Consider the following 23,659-nt stretch of genomic DNA (forward strand, 5'->3'; position numbering starts at 1 on the left):
GCTACTAGATTGGATTTGTAGTGATCCACCTGTTTACACCTCCCAAGTACTGGGATTACAGGTGGGCGCCACCATGCCCAGTCTCAGTTGCCATTTCAGGGCACCCCGGGGGTGGGGCTGGCACGGCAGGCCTGGAATCGAACCGCAGGCACCTGTTTCTCCTTGCAGGCATTTTCATCCACTGAGCTATTTAGCTAGCCCTATAGTTGTTCCTTTTTAATAACTTTCTGGTAAAAACAATGAATTTCCAGTAAATATTCTATATCAGGGAATTAATTTTAAGTGTTTAATATAACCTACATGTTGCTAGTTAGGCAAGAGCCAAAATACAGAAGTTAGAAATAAAGAAAGACAGAAATATAATAAACTGGATTGGACAATTTTCCATAAATATCAGGTTTTCCCATTATGACAGGTAAGTGCAAATGGATTACAGCCAAATATTTAATGACCTATGTGTAACTTCAAGAGGTTACCATTGATTTCTCATTATAAGGTTCTTTGATTTGTAACGTATGAATAGTCTATGAAAAGAATTTGGCTTTTTAAATCTAGCTGTTCTCGTCAGGGATACAATTACCCAATGAAAATAAGTGTAGGGGTTTCAAGTACCTATCCTAACCTGTATATCTTTTTAATTAGCATTGTCTATCTTTTATTAAGTGTCCAAGGTTAGAACAGTCACTGGGCATTCCCATGTGGTAAGAAATTTCATGCAATGAAAATCCTTACCTTTTTTCCTATGTTCTGGAATATATTGAATACAGATAAACTGTTCCCCAACTGGTGAGGAGTCCAAACCTGATTGACTTTCTGCTAAAGACATTAGAGAAAATTATGAGTGACAAGCACATTACTAAGGATTTCGCCTGGTGAGATGCTGAAAAAGCATCTAATACTTACTATTCTGTCACCATCAAGAAAGATATCTCTTATTTTTGAGCCTCTGATGGAGATGTTGTCCAGGCTGCGAGCACACAGTCCCTTTCCTTTATTTCTCCCCCAACTCTCTTACTGTCCTCATAATAAATTATTACTAATTAAGTAAAATGTCAAATATAAATTGAAATAGTGATTTGTATTATGATATAACTTCAAATTATCCTAAGGTCAATAAGAAAACATAAGTTTTATAAAAAAAAAACTAATTTGAAAGCTTTTTTTTAAAATTTGTTATTCAAGAATTGTATATCACATATTTTTTTAAGTATTTCCCCATACTAGGAATTTTACTGGATGAAAGTTTCAGGATCTAAGACAACCCTGATATACCAACAGACTTTAATAAAATGATATTTAGTAGAAGTGTGTTAGGATGACCTTCATGTTATATATTTGTGTATAAAGAATCAATTATCAACTATAAAACACTTTATACAAAATCTAAAAATCAATCATTTGACAAAACCTCACAGTTTCCAGGTAACTGTAAATACAATAAAATGCAATAGTTTGATCCCAACATCTAAACATCAAATGTAATTACACATAATATTACATGTTTGGTATCTAAGCCAAACATTCTGAATGTCACATTCTGAATGATGTGATATCTTGTTTGGTGTTCTACTGATCAGCTTGGAAGTCACCCTTTGAAAGGACTAAGGACTGAAACACTTTTATAGGACTTAACTAATGCAAAAAAGTCTTACAATTTTAGTTTAGCTAAGAAAGAAGCTGGTAGATAAAATATAACAAGGTCAGAGAAACATCCAGATCTCTCAGGGGGTGGTGCAACGTGAAACTAAACCCATTTGATAGAGAACTTTAAACAAGGCCATTTTATTTTTTTTTCTCCAATATTAAAACTCCCAAACTCTTTATTCCACAGGAATCAGAACTTATAGAACTAAGAGAAACCATTGAAATGCTGAAGGCCCAGAATTCTGCTGCCCAGGCTGCTATTCAGGGAGCCCTGAACGGTCCAGACCACCCTCCCAAAGGTATATTTAGAAATATTGCTATTTTTTATCCAATAGAACAAGCTACTTTTTTTTTTTTTACTAATCATTACTTACTAGTTGGAGGAAAACTGCATTATTCAGTGGCACTACCTTTTAAAAAAAAACAAGATGCAATTAATGTGATCAGAAGTCTAACTTTGAGAATAATAGCCTTCATTACCAAATAATTTTGAAAATTACCTTAATGAATTCATTTCTATAATCTGGAAAAAAATTCTCTCCATGGTGTGGGAGAGTGGACTTATTAATGCTTGCATTCTGACAGCAAATCAAGACCAGCCATGATTATGGTAATCTAGAGCTATATGTAACATTAAACAGCCAATCTGCAAATATACCAACAGGTGAACATGAGAAGCACTTTCTTCTGGGTGTGATCGATACAAGGATCATTTCATTTCATTTCATTTCATTTCATTTCATTTCATTTCATTTCATTTCATTTCACTTCACTTCATTTCATTTCATTATTTCATTTCATTTCATTTTCTTTTCTTTTCTTTTTTTTTTTACAAAGATCAATTCTCATAGGTAATTTAAATGTAAGAAGACGACTAACATTTGACCTGTTTTTCGCTATCATGAATTTCATATTTTCTATAGAAAAACTCCTTGACACCATGCTTATCACTTGGTTCTCCACTGAAGAAGTGCTCATTGTTGTGTCATCTTTTCTTTACGTAGGTTCTTCTTAGTCACCTCTTGGCTCCTTTTAATAGCATTAAATGTGCTTGACTGTTTCTCAGTTTAAAATTATTTTCCTAAACCTCTGTGTTCTGTCAGACATGCAAAACATCTTTGGAATATTTTTATCAGTAATATATGTTTGTTCTACATAATAATTGCGTTTGTCTTGGGATTTGGAGCCAGTGTGTTAGGTTGTTCCTTCCATTTCCTAAAATAGCACAACTGTTCTCTCCAGGATTGATAGTGACTTATACGACAGTTAATTAATAAAACTCTTAAAATTCTCATTGTGTTAGTGGTGGAAACTGCATCTGACAGGCTTCCTGCTCTGAAACTTACCCACTTTTGACCATTCTTCATAGCACAGCCAAAGCCATCATCTAAACTCCTATGTCCACAGGTATCTGTTGCCTTTCAGTGGATATTCAAACTTTTCAATGTGACATAATCTTTCTTGGCCAGCTTTATTCACTCCAAAAAAAATTCAGTGATTGTAATTACATGTGAGATGTTGTTCTCGACTTCCTCTCTTGCTCTTTTGTTTTGCTCTATCTATAGCCCAAGCTTCAGGTGTCCTTATTTTCTTCTAAGTTGTCAAGTGTAAGTTCCTAATGCAGCCTGTTCATTCCCCTTGGAAGTTAGTACCATGTTAGTTAAGCATAAGATGTTTTTGGAAAATGGCAGGAATTAAAAATGCCTTCCCCCTAAACTGGATGAAAATCCCTAATGTAGGTTGCCAGAAATCGGTGTACTTTTTAAAAAGTCCATTATTCAGTCTTTCTGTACTCATGGTGGCAGGGCTTGACTTTCCATCCTAATGCCTGTGATTAAGACTTGCACATAAAAAAGGGTCTTAGTCAAACTTTACAGAAGATAATAACATAATTGAACAAAGAATAGTTGAATTTAAATATTAGGAAAATGATCATTTAATATGAGATATACTTTAGTTAAAAGACACACTAGTTTTCTATGGTCTATTTTTCTGAAGAACTTAGGAACTTTCCATGTGGGGGAGTTGATTTCTATGCTACATGGAAAATTACTGCGTATTTAAAGCTTATCTTAGAGCCATAATAAAGCAGCTTATGTTCTAAATCTTTGTGTCGTAAATAGGTCCAGAAGGGATTAAAAAGGCTTAATCCCTTATTTAATACAGCACAAGTCACTGAAGTAGAACTTTCTAGAAGGTTTCTTTTTCTCTTAGGCAACAGGTAGTAAAATCTGTCTGCTTGAAATAAAAACTAGGAATTCCTTTGCTCAGAAATGTGGGAATGGTAGTGCCTAAGTGAAAGAGAAAATGTATCTAATATAGTTAAGAAATGTTAAAAAGTAATTTTTTTCTATTTTAAAACTAGAAAAGTTATTTATAAAGCATTGGCTATATACAGAATATATAGAAGGTATTTCTGAAGAGATACTAATTAATATTAAATTCTGAAAGTTTTTTTCCATCACATTGACTATTAATACTGCATAGACTAAGCATTCAGTTGGAGTAACTGTGTATCTTTCCACTGAGTTATTCAGGTGATTGGATGCTCTCTAAATTTATACTCTGAAATGATACTGAAATTCAGTGATTGAGACTTTAAAATATATTTGTTACATAAGTTTTAACATATGATGTTAAGATAAATATTTGTAATGCACCAGAACTTTCATAAACAGGTCAAGGGATGACTAAATCATATACAAATATGTTACTTTACCATTCTGTTTTCTCTAAGCTTATGTATCACATTTATTAGCAAGAGATATAACATACAGACTAGAATAAAATAATATGTTTACTTAAAAGCATATTTAAGTATCTGCTGAATACTTGACATGGTTATACCTAAAAAAGATACAAATGAATGACTGTACTCAAAAGACTCACAATTCACTGGAATGAAAGACACATAAAGTTATTATAGCAAGCACAGTTTATGTGAAATTGAAAATTGAGAATATGACACTTTCATTTTTTTCTCAATATGCTATTTTTTAAAAGTCATTACTTCTGTATAAAATGAAAGAGTTTTCTTTTAACAATTACCAAGGGCAGATCAGCAACACATATTAAATTGCCATTCATAGTAAATACTTGTTAAGAATAATGGTAGGTAAGTTTAATAAATGAATAATCAGAATAAAATCATTCAACAAGTGTATATTCATTGTTTCACACTATGTACGGAGTTCTGGATTTAGACAGCAATAGCAAATAAAGTAGATTTTAGACTATTTAGTCTAGTGACAGAGCAGAAAATAGTTCCAAATTTAAAGATAGATAAGATTAAGGTGTCATGGGAGGGGGGAAAGGGTATTGGGAAACTAGGAGAGCTTGAACACTCAGGAAAGACCTTTCCCCGGCACCAACACTTTGGGGGTGGGGGACTACAAAATCATACGGTAACAACTGAGGAGGAATGTGCAAGAAGGGCTTTGAAATTCAAGAGCTAGTAGTGCATTTACAGAACAGACTCAGCAAAGATCATGAACAAAGGCGACATGAGCAGAGCACAGAGGAGGAGAGAGTACTGACCTGTTTATCTGTCCTTTCCTTGAGGGCTTCTTGCTCAGATGTTTCACATTGGAGTTTTTCTAATATTACTGAAATTAGAGTCTGTTGAAAGGTCTTAACTTAGGAGTTGAAAAAGGTGAGTAGGTAGGATTGCGATATGTGCTGCACGCCAGGTAAGCGATGCTGGAGGCCTGATCTGAGGCGGAACTGATGCCGAAGGTGTGAAGGGAAAGATAAATGAGAGAACCAACATGTGACTGGAAATTATAGCTTGAAAATAGCATTCTCCAGTTATTCAAGTTGTTGAAGTACATTGGTTAGTTCTTCTTTACTAGCTCTATGGTGCTTTATAGGTTGAATCCAATCTGTCTAAGCACTAGAAAGGAATTGTTGGAAAAGAGTAAGGCCCATCACCCTAACTTCTGTGATAATATCGAGAGGATGATTGTACTACTCTTTAATGGTAAATGCAGTTTTTTGAAAGGTGACTAAAACTTTCAAGGAATATATTTGAATTATGATTATAGTAATTTACCCACTTTTAAATTGGTGCTCATAAAAAATAAAGTACAACTTATTAATTCCAGGTACAAATAAAACTAGAATTTTCTGACACTATCTCTTCTATTTATAAAAGTTAATTATTAAGAAAAAAATTAAAAAATATTATATCTTGATCAGAAAAGCTAGTAACCAACTGCACCAGAAATTTAAAACATAAAAATAAATCTACACATATCTTATTATTTATTTGTATGACATACTAAATGATTAAAGGCTATTTTATTGTTTAATAAAAATGGTACAATAAGTACTTTGATTCAGGTTTTGAATTTAATAATATTTTTACATGGAAAAAATCTGTAAATACCTTCATCACTATTGTATAAAAAAATTCTAAGTGACCAAGCTCTAAGAAATTTGAAAAGTAGCTATATTTTTCCTCCTATAGAATTTGTCAGCATGATTTCCTTAATGAGAAAATAAAGATAGTTATTGTATGTGTATAAGTGTGAATATATACAGATATGCACATATCTGTATATATACATATGTATATCTGAATCACTTTGACACATGAAGTAATGGACTTATGACTTATTGCCATTGATCGTTTTTGCTGTTCAAAAATTGTTCAGCTGGACAGACTTCATTTTAAACAATTGTCTATGGAAACTAATTGAAAAATTATTTTGTGATACTTTTGTGACAACCTCCAAGTTCCACAGAGAATATTTTGCTTGGTTAATGTGCATTGATGTTGATTAAATAAGTTAGTAGGAATGTCCTGAAAACAGATATGATCTCATAAATTCTCTAAGTGTCTCACCAACATTTAACATCAATTTAATGAAAGTAGATAAAATTTCAATTTCAATTTTAATGGCTATAAATGAATGTATAAGCTAACTCTATGGAATAAGTTAGACTTTTGACATGGTTAAATATCAGATGTTCTTCTCTTCAAAATATCTTGTGTAACTATAGTAGCGCTAGCATGCCATATATTAGAATTAGTCTAGCTGTGAATGTGACTTCACTATTTTTCAATTATATGTCCATGTGCAAAATACATTTAGTACTTAAATTAATTTCAGTTGTTTAAGAATAAAGCTAAGGAGTTTGCAAACACACTGCTGTTAGTGTTGCTATTCTAAGTCATGTACAGAGCCTAGGAATATGTTAAAAGTACTACATTGTCTTAAAAATGTTCTCTGATTAATTCCCGAATTCATAGTGCCTATACTCTTTGAAACTCTTATCTTCATTGCCTCTTTGACCTTGATCAAGTTACTGGATTTCTTTGCCCTTGAATTTCTTCATTTGCGAGATAATATGCTTATGTTTTGGCTCTAACAGGATACAATGCAATGGAATGGAAAGCTAATATATTTGGCTTTGATAACTTGATTCAAAGCACAAATATTAAAAAGACAGAATTAATTCTCATCCTATTATGAATTTCTACTTACTCCATGGAACTAATCATTTGGAATAAATCATGTTGGAATTGTTGTTTGATCCAGGTATTCAGTAGAATCACTAGCATAGCATTTCATTTTTGGATAGGACTCATAACTCATTAAACCACCAGTGCTTCAGACTGAGGAGATACTCATTGAATCTTAATGTAGATAACTCAGTTAATTAAAGCAAATATGGTCACACATTATTAAATTTGTAAGACCAAAATTGCCCTGAAATGATCTGTACAAAGCTTTGTTGAACTTTGTTAGAGAACTTCCTCTCAGAAAGCCTTGAGGATTTATCCTTTCAGACTGAGAATCGGAATGAATGTGATATTCTCTATCTGTTGTTAGACCTCCGCATCAGAAGACAGCATTCTTCTGAAAGTGTTTCTAGTATCAACAGTGCCACCAGCCATTCCAGTATTGGCAGTGGTAACGATGCTGACTCGAAGAAGAAGAAAAAGAAAAACTGGGTAAGCCCGCATCGCCCATCTAAGCCATCTTGTCATTGCATAACAACTCGGTCTTCTTTCTTGGTGACCATAGAAATCTAGGGAAGTTTTCAGAGTCACAATCAAGTGCCTGGTATCCCCATGCTGCACTTATCTCTGAGATTAATAGGGCAGAACAGTGAAGAGTGTACACTGGAAATTGTGACTAAGAGCAGGTGCTTATTGTCAGAGTGGTGAGGACAAAGATGAAACAATGATAACAATGGTAGCCAGAGAGGGGATGGCAGTGGTGGTGTTGATGGTGGTGATAAGTAAGAAGGATATTGGAGTTGATAAAGGGAGAGAGGAGACCTCAAGTGCAACCTTGTCTTTGGGGTCATCAAGGCCAATAGAATGAATAAAATGTTACCTCATGAGGAACATAAGAAGTCAATTGCATTAATGTCTGCTTGTTTTTGTTTTTGTTTTGCTTTGTTTTGTTTTGTTTGTCTTTTGCCAAGAGGATGTGGAAAAACCATAGAAACTTGAACAAATCTGTGTTTTAAGTTTGAGATATTTTCATCAAAATTTATGTTTTTCATATTTTATGAAAAGTATCTATGAATCAATTGCCTTAAAACTGAGAGGAAGACACTATCACTGCAGATAGTTTCAGAACAATGAAGGATTTCTCTCACTACCATGAAACAAGGAGAGATTTCTAAATAAAATAGAACTCATGGTGAAACTCAAAGCAAAACTATTGGATTTTACCAGAGTGCTTTTGGTAAATATTGAAAACAACTTTTTTGTTTAAAAAATGTTTATGCAGGTAATATTTTAAAATACTGATCAGCCTTCATTCCCTTGATTTGTAATTCCACACTCTTTCATGTTCCTGCAAGGTGAACTCTAGAGGAAGTGAGGTGAATATAAACTGTGGACAATTTGGCATGCATCTCTACAAAAACCCTGCCTTGGCATGAATGCTGTTCATTTTGGCAGTAGGCTTTTATACCTTTCAAAACCAGATTACCTTGTATGTCTTTTCTTTGTGTCTTTTCATTTTAATCTCAAATTTTAAAAAGAAGCAAAACCGTTTTATGAATAGAGCTGCAGGGGATACCAATTCTGGTTCTGAATAGTCTGGGAATTGAAAATTTGAATAGAAAATCACAATTAATGGAGTGTTAGGTGAATTTGATTTCATTTTGCTTTTTAAGTTTGTACTGTCAGCAGGATATGACTTGATTGTAGCACTAAAGTGGCCATTTAAAACAAATTGCCTTGAAGAGAGAAGCATTGGGAGTGAAGATCCCTTCAAGGTACTTAGTTTTAAATGAGTGTTCTGACAGCCATGCCTTGACCTTGCGCTGCTCCAAAGCCTTCCATGTTTGCGCTGCGCTGCATTAATACAAGAATACAGGGAAACATCAAATGCAATGTCTTCTTTTAAAGAGATATTGTGCTGCAACTGTTAATACTATGCTTAAATATACTGACCCCAGGCAGTGGCTAGGGTGGCACCTGCAAACTAACGCCCCAAAGCAAAAGCCCCCCAAAAGCACAAGCAGACACGATAGGTAATTTCTGCCCTTCTTTCAGCTAAGAAGCTCTTTCAAGCAAGCCTTCGGAAAGAAGAAGTCCACCAAGCCACCTTCTTCACATTCAGACATTGAAGAGCTTACTGATTCGTCCCTTCCTGCGTCCCCCAAGCTGCCCCATAATGCCAGTACCTGCGGCTCCACATCCATGAAGCCCTCTCATTCTGCTTCAGCGTAAGTCACTACCTCTGCAAAACACAGCCCTAGTAGATTTTAGAAACAATTTCAGGCCAAGCCCATGTTCATGTTCTAAATAGGAACAGCGGTACTTTTGTCACTGCCAATCACTTTCAGATCTTAGTGAGAATCATGGGCAGTATATGTTTCATTTTGATTTTTCTTGCTAGAGTCAAATGTTTCTTGTTCTCATTCTGCTCTTTCCTGAATCATGATTCTTCTTTTCACTTTCATTTATCCACGCATCTAACTGTGCGCACATGCAGGTCACCCCTTGTTTGGCCACCAAAGAAACGGCAAAATGGCCCTGTGATCTACAAGCACAGATCCCGGTAAAATGGTGTGATGCATGAAAATTATAAAGAACCAGGTTCTAACCTAACCCAGTTATTTTTGCTCTTTAAAAAATCATTTGCATGCATTTCTACCACAAATTTCTTTTCTCTGTTTTTCAACTAAAATTTAGTTTCTTAAAACCAATCTATAATTCACTTTTCTTTGATTTTATTCGATAATCTAACATGATATTTCTGCCATAACCCAGTATTCAGTAGTACACACACACACACACACACACACACACACACACACACACACAAAAGCCCACAACATTTAAGATGTAGGAGCATACTTTGATGACATGATTCTGTTTTGAATATATTGTCTAAGGGCAGGCCGGAACGTTCAGCAGACTAAAGTGCCTGCTTGGACAGAGCACAGTGGCCAGGGTTTAATCCCTGACACCACAAGCTGTGCTGGCCCCACCCCTGGGGCTCGCTGGTACAGGGATTGAGACTGGGCGTGAAGGCTGACTGTAAAGACAGGAGAATCACCAGAAGTTCGATCTACGTGGTGAGACCCTGTAAACCCTGTATTAAATACATTTTTTAAAAAAATATACCATCTAGATCAGATTTTCCGGTGTAACCACACCATGACAATAACTATGATAGTACTGTCAAATGGGTGAGTGGGCGTGGTGGCTCATGCCTGTGATCCCAGCACTTGGGAGGCTGAGCAGGAGGATTGCTATGAATTCAAGGCCAGCCTGAACTGCATAGTGAAAGCCTGTATCGAAAAGAAACAAAACAGGGCCAGCCTGATAGCTTAGCAGACTAAAATGCCTGCTTAGGCAGGCACAGCAACCAAGGTTCAGTCCTCGGGGTGCAGTGACAGCCCCATCCCTGGGGTGCGCTGAGATGGTGATTGAGACTGGACGTGGTGGCGCGTGCCTGTAATCCCAGCACTTGGGAGGTTGAAAACAAGAGAATCACTACAAGTCTTATGTACATAGTGAGACCCTGTAGAGCTTGTAGACCCTGTCCTAAATACAGAAAAGAGAGAGAGAGAGACAGACAGACAGAGAGAAAGCAATAAAGCAAGTAAGAAAGAAAGAACAAAAAAAAAAAACCCTGTCAAATGAAATGGTCACTATGGTACACAATCTCATCACCGACATAGGCACAAATTATTTGTATTTTGTGATCAATAACAGCTCTCAAATTTTAAATGGAAAAGATACTAATTCACACGAAACAAATTATTTTCATAGAGATTTACAAAGCTGCCCCCCCCCCACTACACATGAAACAAAGCAATGAAGTTGTAATATACGGGACCTTCTGCACACTCTGCGCCCAGCCTCCAGGGTGGCTGGAGTCGCTGTCTTTCCTTCTTTCGCTGTGATCTAGATCGCTGAGCCTAACAAGGTTGTATAACACTCATCCATTACGTAAATGTCTCACACTAACCTCTCTAATTATTTTCTGCAATATTTATATCCAATTTTCATGGTATCTACCTGAAAAACAGTATGGAGGCAAATCAGGTTATTGTTGAAAGAGTTTTACAAAAGAACAAATCACCATTTGAATGTGCAATACCTTGATGTTTTAAAAGCAAAATATTTCATGTGTTGCAAATAGAGTTCTAAGTTCCTCAAAACACATGAAATAAAATGGAGCACTATTGCAATTCATCTGACTTTATATTGTGCTTCATAAAAAGTTTTTAAACCTCAGAATATAGGTAAGGAAGATGGAAAGAAAAGGGCAGCTACTTTCAGTTTTGAACCTATGAACATATTACTGTTGTGAAAACTTTCTGTTTTTCTGCAGGTTTTGCCAGCAGCAAATAATTTCTGTACCTGCTGGATAGGATCACAGTTCAGTCTTTTAAAAAGGCTTTTTCTAATCTGCTGGCTGCCCCTGACCACCAATTTGGTGAGATGGTTTTTGCTCTTGCTTTTTCTTCAGGATCTGCGAATGCACAGAGGCTGAAGCAGAGATAATTCTGCAGCTGAAAAGTGAGCTCCGAGAAAAGGAATTAAAATTAACAGACATCCGCCTGGAGGCCCTCAGCTCCGCTCATCACCTGGATCAGATCCGTGAAGCCATGAACCGGATGCAGGTCAGAGCCAAAGCGCCTTTAGGGCACAGATGGAGAGACCAGAGCGTGGCTTTTTCTCTGAGTTATAGACAATTAATTCTACTTCAGATCTGCCATGGAAATACACTCTGTTCATTCAATCTTTCCAACTTAGTTCTTAATGCCAAACGAGGAATTTTCTGAAATCCAGAGTGGTAATGGAAGTAGCCGGTTGTACTTAAATCAAGGGCCATTCAAGATACTTGGACTAGTGATTGGGTCCAGACCTCAAGCTGGTTTTACAGAAACAACCAAAATTCTTCCTCTTCACTTCCCATTGAATTATGCTAATGATGGCTTTAAAACAAATGTTTATGTTAAGGGCCAGCCAGAAAGCTCAGGGACTAAAGCTCCTGCTTAGGCAGATGTAGGAATGGGGTTCGATCCCCATCCCCAGGGTGCGCTGAGATGATGCTTGAGGCTGGGCGTGGTGGCACATGCCTGTAATCCCAGCGCTTGGAAGGCTGCAAGCAGGAGAATCACTATGAGTCTGATCTACCTAGTGAGACCCTGTAGACCCTGTACTAAATAATTTTAAAAATGCTCATGTTAAATCTAACTTTCAAATATCTTCATCTATTTTGTCTTTCAAATGGAAAGGAAGCTAAAGAGATTCAACCCAAGCTTTCTGAACATGGAAGTAAAAGTGGCTTACAGTGCCATCTGTAAAAGTAAAGCTTTTGTGGTTTTTTTTTTTTTTTTTTTTTCTTTTGGAAACATGTAGAGGCTAAATTCAGAATCAGTCTGTACTCAGACTAAGTTTTCATTTTATTATTTTTAAAACAGTAATCACTTGGTTCCACAGACGGCTGAAATAAGAAATGCTCACTCTTGAGCAGACTCAGCTGCCCCTGTATATATTCATGAAAAGGTTTTTGTTGTTTTATAAGCTGAGTGTCCTGTATTGAAAAACAAACCCTTTCATGTGCTAGTGAGGGTGTAGAAGTAATTTCAAATCGCCTTACTGATATTATGTTTTGTTTTGCTCGGTTTCCTACTCTCCCTGAATTCACAGAATTACAAGTGCATTATTTGCCAATGAAATTTTCGTATCACTTTAAAATGAAAGTGTTAGGAAGTATATGGCTACATTATTCTTAATTTAAATGAGACCAAGTCCAGAAAACGTCTCCAAAATAGGACAGCTTTAAAAAAAAAATAGGACTGGGAATACAGCTCAGTGTAGAGTGTTGCCCAGCACAGAGGAGGCCTTGGGTTTCATTCCCAGCAACACAAAACATATTACTGCTAGGATTTCTATTCGCGCATACAGGAGCATGTAAATATTCCGTGATTTGCTTATTTAACATACTACCACATGCTTTATTCAATAGAAAATTCAGTCTGCCATAAATTTTGATGACATTCTCTCAAGTTAGCACAATTGGTTGTTTCGCGTTTTCTATCTCCTTAACAGAATGAAATTGAGATTCTGAAGGCTGAAAACGACCGGTTAAAGGCTGAGACCGGAAACGCGGCTAAGCCCGCGCGGCCGCCCTCGGAGTCCGCCAGCAGCACCTCGTCCTCCTCCTCACGCCAGTCGCTGGGGCTGTCGCTCAACAACCTGAACGTCGCTGAGTCGGTGACCGCAGGTGCGTCGGCGCGCTTGCCTGCGAGCTCGCGGTGGGCAGGGGGGACGCGGAGCCAGAGAGCCCTGGAGAGCCTGTCAGTGCCAACGCTAATCCTCAGAAATAGTCCCGAGGGGCCGGGGAGATGGCTTGGTGCAATAAGCGCTAACCTGGCAAGCGCAAGGCCCTGAGTTCAATCCCTGGTTCCACCATTAAAAAAAAAAAAAAAAAAAAAAAAAAAAAGTCCCGGGGTTTTCCTCGTCAATTAACCCTCCTTTTAATTTTGAAGGATATTCTGTGAAACTGAATCAAGAGGTAGAAGTCCAGTTTTCAAATGATTTTTTTTCTTAGATCACTTCGGCTGGCAAACTACTTCCTCCATGATTATGAATAGGATGAAGAAACTAGTAAATCTTTTCAACCGTGTTCACTAGTTCTCATGAATCTATAATAACTTCTTGCCTTTTCATAGAGGTTTCAGTGTACAAAGCCTACTTCTAAATTTGACCAGACGTTACCCTGCGTGCTGTTAGCGACAGAGAACAATGCCAGCTACGCATCACCCAGTCTGCAGCTCTATTTAATTTTCAACAGACAAAAAGATTCTGTTGTATTCCCCAGTACTAATGATGGAAGATGTGTACAGTTTTGATTCAATTACAAGCAGAATCATATGACATCATTTTATCTTAATATCTGATGAAATATTCAATTATAAGACATAATTGATCCTATGGCCTTGAATTAGTTTATGGATGTAAGATTTAGTGTAGGAAATGTTTCCGTGAAGGGCTGCAGTAATTGCAAAGCACAACCACCAGATGACGCTCGCATACCAGTAACACGCATGTGCCTGCTAGTTTTAGATTCCGTCGTAGGATTGCAGCCTTAGCTTGGTTGTCTTGTATGAAACCAGAGGAGGAAAAGCAGAAGGAAGAGAAATTGATACGAGAAATGACACAGCTTTGCCCATACCAAATATATATTTTAATATATCATTTCTTTTCAAAAAGTCTTAATTTTTAAAACTACTATTGGGCCGGCCAGATAGCTCAGCGGCTTAAAGCAGGTACAGGGACCGGGGTTCGATTCCACATGTGCCATAAGAGTCCCTCCCCTGGTGTGCACTGAGACAGGAATTGAGACTGGGCGTGGTGGCACGTGCCTGTAATCCCAGCGCTTGGAAGGTTGAAAAACAGGAAGGATCACTACAAGTCTGATCTGTGTAGTGACCCTGTACTAAATATTTTTTAAAAACTACTATTATTGATACCTTTCATAATATGAAAAGTAAATAGTCTTATGACTGAAAGATAAACTGGAACTTCCCAAAATTCAGAAAAAGAATGTTCATAAACATTTTGGGTCATATCTTATTTTTCTCAAAGTACTGAGAACTCTTTCCTTAAATTTTCTGGGGTTTTGTTTCTTTTCTCTTTCTTCCTTTTTCTGTTTTGAAAGCTGTTTCTTCAGGTGATAATCCCAGCAAAGTATTGTGAGCAGGGAATACCCAGGGTGGTTCATGGTGTATTCCTCCTTGTATCAGTAAGTGAATTTAGAATAAACATAAAGCTGAAAGAAATAACAGCAAAGCATTCTACACAGGGAGGGTAAAGTACTTGGAAAGCTTTATCTCTTGTGCTGTTAATAGGAGGTGCTGTTTACGCCCCATTTTATAGATGAGAAAACCAATTACTCGTTATAGTAATTTTGTTTTTCAAGATCTTGCAGCCAGATAGTGAGCAGTAGTCCAACCTAGATCTGGATGATTCTGCTATTACATTGTTAAGCTAATCTAATTTTGCTGTAAGTAGCCCCATATCCAAAGCCCCAAGACAGACATGCACTCCTTTGCTTGTTCATATTCACCCCCCTTGTCCTAGTTACTTTTCTTTTTTATAAGACAAAATACCTGAGACCCAAAGCTAAAGGATGAAAGTTTTATTTCCTCTCACACTTTGTAGAGGTTCAGTCAGCCGGCTCCAAGGCAGCGTGGCATGACAGAGCAGAGACGGTCGGCAGGGCAGGCAGGCAGGAAGGCGGCACAGGGCAGGCAGGCAGCCTGACTCGCATCTTGGCCCTCTACCACCAGCCCTTCGGGTGTGGCCATCGAGGACTATGCTAATTCTAATGAGCGTAGTATTTTAGTGCCACTCATGATTAGTTCACATTTGCACACCCTAGTCTAGCTGACTTTGAAACTCCCCAGCTGCAACATGTGAGACTTTGAGGGGACAGCAAGAACCGAGCCATGACATCACTATTGTCAGGAGAAATTTCATATTTTAGGTTTAGTTTTCAAGAGTTAGTTTGACGATGAAAGAATCACATATTCCAAAGACCACCTGAGAAAATATGGGGTCAGTAATCAGGATAAACACCTTGCTATAGACTACTGCCTACACTGACATCATTTTGTGCTACCCCTCGCCTTCCGTGAGTTCTTGCATCAAGGCTGCTGTGCTCGTTCTTATTGATTGAAACTCTTCCCTGGATTTTCAACAGCCTAGTATACTTCAGTCTTTCAGTGTTGCCCAGACATCTCCAAGGAAGCTTTCCAGGATTAGGCATTTACATAGAGCTCTCTCCCTTCAATTACTAGTTCATGGTTATTTTCTTCAAGAACTAAACACATTCTGATACACTTTTGTTGAAAATGTACATTCTGAAAAGGCAGATAATTCATTGTTCTCATTTTGATATTTATTCCCAGTGCCTACCATAATTTTTTATGTCTTTTTTCTTGATAAGTATTTGCTAAATATTTATAAAACTATACCTTTTATTCTTAATAAGCACTTGTTGAATATTTACAGGTATTTATGAGTAATTAAGCAAAATATTAAAGAGGTAATTTGATCATGAAATAAAAGAAGCTTAGGTATAAAAAACAAGGAAAATTACTCGAAACTTCTAACATTAGAATAAAAAGAATTAAAAATAATATATGAGGAAGAGGGCTTTTTAAATGGTGACAATCGATGGGATACAGTATGGTAACTTGTTAGATGAATACAGTATATAATAAACAAGTCAGAAAATTTCCATTTCCTCATTTGTAATGTGCTTGTATGTATGTGTAATTTGTTTGCTTCTGGTGTTCCTAGGGACTGAATCCAGAGCTCTCTACCTACTAAACTAACCCTGTACCACTGAACTATAACCAGAGTCCTATTTAAGTTTTATTTTACGATAGAACTTCACTAAATTTCCCAGCTAAACTCAAATTTACAACCTTCATTCAGTCTCACAAATAGTTGGGTTTACAGTACAGGAAGTATAGTTACTTTGTTTAATGAGAAAAAGAAGTACTCCCTGTAGAGTTTGAGTTTTGAGTGGAATCAGTAAAAGATAAAGATCTTAAGGGTGTTAATCTGCAAAAATAGTTAAATTCTAGTATAGGGATTGCTTTTGCAAATTTAAAAAATTTCTAGAGTAAATCTTCATATTCCTCAAGCTCTCAAAGTTATTTTATAGCTGTATTTCTTACAGCACAGCTGTACCAGGCAGCTTTCCTGCCAATACAGCTCAGTACCTGATGCCTGTAACTTGAAGGGGAGGTTGCATTGTCCCACAGTTGTAGGAGATCCAGTCCACAGTAGTCTGGCCCCGGGCAGAAGCTTCTTGGCACTGAGGTGTGGCACAGCCAAGTTTTTTGGTTCACAGCGATGAGAACCGGGCAAAGATGGTTAGGACAAGGGAGACTATAATTTCCTATAATTTCTCAAAACTTCTAACATTACAATAAAAAGAATTAAAAGTAATATATGAGGAAGAGGGCTTTTTAAATGGTGACAATCGATGGGATACAGTAGGGTAACTTGTTAGATGTATACAGTATATAATAAACAAATCAGAAAATTTCCATTTCCTCATTTGTAATGTGCTTGTATGTGTGTGTAATTTGTTTGCTTCTGGTGTTCCTAGGGACTGCATCCAGAGCTTTCTACCTACTAAACTAACCCTCTACCACTGAACTATAACCAGAGTCCTATTTAACTTCCAACCAGTAAGGCTACAGTGAGAAGCAGATTTCAATGAACAACAAAAAAAGTGTAAAGGAGAAAATAAGGACAGTGAACAAATATGAGATAATGGAACCTTGTTATTTGTTTCTTCAAAATTTGATAGATATTTTACTGGATGATGCTGGAGATACATCTGGACATAAAGACGGTCGCAGTGTGAAAATTATAGTCTCCATAAGCAAGGGCTATGGCCGGGCAAAGGTATTTCTTTAAGATTATGTTCTTCATATTCTGAATGTCTCTGAGTTAACTGTTTGTGTTTAAAGGTTCATTCTACTAAATATCCTATTGGAAGCATATGCCTTGATAGCATGTTAATTATAGAAGCCTAAGACACAAGAAGAATAAAAAATTGTATCACCATATCACTAGAAATGTGTCTCAAGTATCACATGACCAGTATTAGTTGACATCCTCCCATTTCTAAAACTTAGAAAAAGAAATGATTGTATTATTTGACATAGATTCTTATTGCTCAGCCTCTTTCAGAGCCACTAGTATCTTTTAGGTAATATATATGGTGTACAGTAGCCTATCACCAGAGCTGATAGTAGGTCCAAAATACAAAGAGAAGACTGTACAAATAAAGATACTATTCAGAGGGACATATTCTACTGAAATCCATAGAACAAATCTCATCGATGCTACATGTCTGGGTCATTTTTAAGCAAGATTATAGCTTATGGGGCAAGTATCTTAATTCTTTAGATTTAAAATATCACTTTCAAAATATCACTGGCAATATTATTTGACTCTATCTCTTTCAAAAAACTAGAAAGATTGTTTTAGGTCAAAACTTTGGCTGAGTACTCAAGAATATAAAACTTGTACATATGTAATTTTTCTCTTTTAATCAATAACAAAATCTCTTAAAACTTTGAAATAATTGAAATACTAACATTTGAGACATGACTCACTTGTGAATTTCACACTGAGCAAATGTTCCACGGAATCCAAAGCCGTCAGCTTTCTGCTTGAGCAGCGATTTGTGCCTACCTTCCAGTGGGTCTTCATGTCTAATTGTCTTGGGGGAAACCCTAACTGAATGTAATTTAAAAGCCTCTGTTCTAAAGCATTGCATACACATCAATTTCAACTTCTCTATAAATATATTGAAAATGAGTTTTCCTTCTCAGAATAACTCTAAAAAACAGAGCGTTTGAACATTTTTCCCCCTAGTAAACCTTCTGAAAAAGAAGCCATCTTTGCTTTCTAGTGCTCTCTAACAAAATATTATAGAAGAGGTAGTTTATGCAATAGATTTTTTTTTCTTTTTTACATTTTCACAGGCTAACAAAGTCCAAGTTCAAGGTTTTGACTCATTTGGTTTCAGGAAAGGGCTCTTTCCTGGGTTTCTACATGGTAAACTTCTTGATGTGTTTTCAAATGGCCTTGGCTCAGCATCTTAGGGAGAAGGGAAAGAGGCCACCTAATACCCCTCTCTTCACAGGAGTCTCACACTCTTAATGCACACTCTAACTGATACACTAATCCAACTCTAGTGACACCTACAGACCTTGTGTTCAGATACCACCACACTGACCATATTAGGGTATGAGTGGGCAAAGGAGGCAGGCAGGGCAACAAACGTTTAGCCCATAATAGGAGAAGAAAACATACCTACAGTGGTTCAGCTGAAAATTTCTCAGCTCTTTTCTGGCAAAAAGTGTTGGCTTCTAACTTTGGTTGTTTCCACAGTGGTGGTAGTTATTTACATTTATAAGGTTAAATGTTACAAGAAATTCAGGATAGGAGCCAGCCAAGTGATTTACCCCCAGGCCTTTTTTTTTTTTTTAACTAGGTGATAAAAACTGTGTTGTAGACTCCATGTCACATAGCACTTGATCAGTGTCTACACCCCTTTAATGACCACTTTCTAGTCAGTTGATAAGTGACTAAAAATAGGACTGTAATGTAATAACTAATGTTATCTACTGCTATCAGAGTCATTATTTCATGCAATTATTTCTAGTCTACATAAAAGAAACCATTTAAACTACAGATTCTAAGCTCTTTACATTTCTAATACTTCCAGAAATTCCTCAGAAATCCATCCTGTAAAAATATAGAGTTAAGATCATTACTTATAAAAATATACTTTGCTTTGCTAAATGAACCCCATAATTTTCTCTTGCAAGTCCCCCTCAAGTAAGTTTTCTGATAAGTTCAAAATTAGACCTATTTTGTAAATTTGCAGGTATTATGCTACCATGAATTACATTTCTTAGAGCTGGATGGGATTAAAATTAAAAAATGAAAAGCTGAGCATTGGGCTCCTTAATGATAAGATCAAAAAACTGTAAAATGGACTTCTAGGATTCCGCTGATCTAGTGCTACTTTGTTTTTCTCACCCTTTTCCTCCTGCCAACTTCCTTTTGTTAGGAATGGATCCACTGTATTAAAATGCAAGACTATATTTTCATTCTTGTCTTTTCTCTTCTACTGAATATGCTCGTGAATTGTTTTTTCTTAACAAACCAATTCAGATAATCTCTTTCTTGCTTGCTATTATTGCTATTGCTGTTACTTTAGTTATTTTGTTCCTTAGTTTGCTAAGTTATGCTTTATTATATAGCTAACTTTATTTATTAAAATATAACACACCAGTTTAGTGAATTCTAGTTTAAGTGAATTATTTAGTAGTCACCAATTACATCACTAATTTGGGGGGGAATATATACCAATAAAAGAAGACATACAATTGGGTTTATCTCACTTAATTTTGTTCTAATTAAGGATCAGAAGTCTCAGGCATATTTGATTGGCTCCATTGGTGTTAGTGGAAAAACCAAGTGGGATGTCTTAGATGGCGTAATTAGACGACTGTTTAAGGTAAGTCACACAAGACATCTGGTACTATTTTTCGTGGGTTTCTTTTTAGATTATTTCCATAAATCTAATAATGTAAATATTTCTGATTATCTTCTCCATTTAAACTGAAGCATGCCTGGTACATGTCTGTAATCCCAGCATTCAAGAGTTTGAGGCAGGAGACTCCTTGCAAGTTCCAGACTATGCTGGACTACAAAGTAAGCTCAAGGCCAACCTGAACTATATAGCAAGAGCCTGTCTCAAAAAAGATAAAAATAAATAAAGATTTCTTGTCTTGTACTGTTTGAAGTTAGCGGTTCTTGTATTGCCCATCTCTAAAATTTGTTATATCTATCATTATATTTCTTGACCTTTAGGCTTGTTATTTGGGCCTTTATTTCATCTTAATGTTTGTATGTGTACTCTTTCAGGAATATGTGTTCCGTATTGATTCAACTTCTAGCCTTGGTCTGAGCTCTGACTGCATTGCCAGTTATTGTATAGGAGATTTAATTAGATCCCCTAACTTAGAAGTGCCTGAACTGCTGCCTTGTGGATACCTTGTTGGGGACAACAACACCATCACTGTGAACCTAAAAGGTAAAAATTAAAATGAAGGGGGAGGAAAGCATAATGTTTAAACCAAATTCATCCTCCTGTTTTGCAGTTTCCCTTTAAATTTACATGTTCATAAATTCTGTTAACCACTTTAATAATTTTGGTATGGAATAGCCATTTCGATTTTAAAAAATTAAAAATCTTCCTTAACAAAATAAAATCCAAGGAAATTTTTTGTTTTTTTTTGAATTCTGGGTGTGAAATGAACACATTTGTGAGTAGTCCCTAGGAGGGTCAGAAAGATGTGATTTAGGGAGTTTAACATTTCTAGATGTATCCCCTTGCTCGTCTTTGCCTACAGGAGAACTCAAAAATTTTACTTTTTATTCCAAGTAATATATTTACCACTCTATTTTTTTCATTTTAAAACATGTATACTCAATAAATAACCACTGGGGACAGAGAAGGAAATTAAGAATGAAGAATGAGAAGTTCCTTCTGGTTTCTTTGCTTTGGCTGATGTGATTAGCAACAGGCTAATGTAACACCTGAAGTAACGTGTCTCCATAATTCTTTGTTTGTATATGTTTGAGAATCACAGTGAATTTATATAAACTGGGTTAATACAAGAATTCATCAATATTTGATTTTATGATTAAGATAATTGGGTTAGTGAAAGGAGATATAGTGTTGATCCCTTCCTAATTCCTTGCTAAATATCAGAATTTGTATCTTTCAAAGTCTTAAGTGGTTGTACAGCTGGGATGCATAATGAGAAATGGTAATAAAGAGAAAGGAAAAAGTGAAATGGAAAGATCGAACCCAGAGACACATGGACCTGTTACATAAACTCCACATTTAATCTTAACTAGTCGCTCTCAAAGGAAAGGAATATTTTGTGTTAGAATTTATAATGCTTTCACTTCTCTCTGCAAACATAAGTGGAAAGCCTGAAGCAGTCCGCAGAGACAAGCCTGAACAAAAGGAAGTGGTGTGCTCCTGCTTGGGCCTTCATGCTGCCTTCCTCCTGAAGTATTTTCTGTCTCACAATGGCCACACATGCTTGTGGGGTAGAGACACTTAAGAATTATTTTGTGGGGACTGTGTTCTTATGACCAATGAAGCTCTGTTGCTGGCTGACACCAGATTTTCAATTCTAGTTTATGGAAAAACAGTACATCACACTGTGTTCTTTGTTTGCTTCCTTCAGGGGTAGAAGAAAACAGTTTGGATAGTTTTGTTTTTGACACACTGATTCCTAAACCAATTACCCAAAGGTACTTTAACTTGTTGATGGAACATCACAGAATTATACTCTCAGGACCGAGTGGGACTGGAAAGACCTATTTAGCAAACAAACTTGCTGAATATGTTATAGCCAAATCTGGGAGGAAGGAAACAGAGGATGCTATCGCCACTTTTAATGTGGACCACAAGTCAAGTAAGGTAAGTCTTAGGGTCCTAAGAGAACAGCTGTTATTTATCCACAAGTGTCTTAAGTAATGAAGTTTTAAGATTGTATGGCACTTTCATATTGTACATGGAAAAATATCTGTCTCATCACTAAACCTATAATGTGGTAAGGGGACACATTTTAATTTATAAATTTGGAGAAAGTTGCTGTCTTCGATAATAATTATTTATCAGATACGTGATAAGGCACTGGGAGAATACAGAATAAAACAGCAGAGTTCTTTTCTGGTTCTTTTTAGATAACCATTTAAGAAATATGAGAGTTGAAATATATGTACACAGTGCTGTGGGAGATGCTAGAAAAAAATCACTCCTCATCTGCCAATCAGGGTAATACTTGGTCTAAGTTTTAGGAGATAAGGGACAATTAACCGAGGCTTTGCCACAATGCAGATGTGATGGTAATTAATACATTCTAAGACCTCAGCAGTTTGCTTACCTCCTTCTGTCTCTGTGAGAATGATGTCTTGGAGCCCTAGGATCCTGGACAGTGTCTGCTTTGCCACCTGCCAAGATCCAGTGTGCCATACTTCTCAGCCTGAACAGACATGTTCTATAGCTCTTATCAGGGCTACGAAACCTACCCAGTGACTTTGTCCATACTGAATAAAATGAAGAAATCTAAAAAAGGAAATTGATATGGGAAACTGGTTCCTGAAAGTAAACTATCCTTGTGGCTTATGTTTATCAAAGTCTGAGTCAATGCCACCTAAGGATTTCTTGAGAAACTGTAACTACTATAGGCAATATCCTGAGGGGATTCCGGTAATAAGGAATTATATATTGTGGTAAAAAGATAAGCTGGCTAGATGTTCTAAAGTGATCCCATATCTCAGGAATGTCAGTTCTGCACATTTTCAGGAATAAATGTGATCCCAAACCTATTGAATTCCTGAAATAAACCTGACATACAGCAAAAGTTCTTAGTGTGGTAGTTCTTTCTGTCCTTAACATTGACTAGCTGAGTATTCAGAGCACTGCTGTGGTATTCAGGGTCCATTAGCAAAGTTGCTTATTATTTCATTCTGCTTTTTTATCTGTATAATGTAGTAACATAGGATTGTTTTAAACATGAAACAAATGTATTTGTGTGTGGGTAAATGAGAGAGAGAAAGGAGAGATGGAGAGACAGAGAGAGAGAGACAGACAGTTAATGTAGCTCTTATCAGGGCTATGATTCATTAATTACATATGAATTAATATAGTCATTAATTACACACTCATTACACATTAACTACAGAAATCCACATACACACACATGCCCCTATGGTCAAAATCACCTTGAATGTATTCTTCAAAAGAACAGTGATTGAGCATAATAAAGTGCCTCCTAAATAAGGATCATCCACGGATTCTGCACATTTCACTGATACGCAGCACTATTTTATTAAATTGGGGCTGGATAGTTGTCACTTCAAATAAAGAAACAGAAAACCTCAGGTAGAATATTT

The 23,659-nt window shown here is 36.4% G+C and overlaps 1 protein-coding gene across 3 annotated transcripts in view; it reads left to right on the top strand.

The window, feature by feature from the left end:
- Nav3 (neuron navigator 3) overlaps window positions 1-23,659 on the top strand; it is a 432,474-nt gene that overhangs the window by 389,253 nt on the left and 19,562 nt on the right. The window contains exons 24-34 of one of the 3 annotated variants that reach the window (XM_012515124.1): window positions 1,832-1,943; window positions 7,482-7,603; window positions 8,467-8,487; window positions 9,167-9,339; window positions 9,609-9,674; window positions 11,598-11,751; window positions 13,187-13,361; window positions 17,469-17,566; window positions 20,103-20,198; window positions 20,609-20,777; window positions 21,946-22,181. In XM_012515124.1, coding sequence (XP_012370578.1) covers window positions 1,832-1,943; window positions 7,482-7,603; window positions 8,467-8,487; window positions 9,167-9,339; window positions 9,609-9,674; window positions 11,598-11,751; window positions 13,187-13,361; window positions 17,469-17,566; window positions 20,103-20,198; window positions 20,609-20,777; window positions 21,946-22,181 — 1,422 coding nt within the window. The remainder of the gene's footprint in view (window positions 1-1,831; window positions 1,944-7,481; window positions 7,604-8,466; window positions 8,488-9,166; window positions 9,340-9,608; window positions 9,675-11,597; window positions 11,752-13,186; window positions 13,362-17,468; window positions 17,567-20,102; window positions 20,199-20,608; window positions 20,778-21,945; window positions 22,182-23,659) is intronic. The other 2 variants (XM_004623749.1, XM_023716139.1) reach the window with 2 other exon arrangements.

Source organism: Octodon degus, unplaced genomic scaffold (genome assembly GCF_000260255.1).
Source record: "Octodon degus isolate 3935 unplaced genomic scaffold, OctDeg1.0 scaffold00004, whole genome shotgun sequence".
NCBI classification, from domain to species: Eukaryota; Metazoa; Chordata; class Mammalia; order Rodentia; family Octodontidae; genus Octodon; species Octodon degus.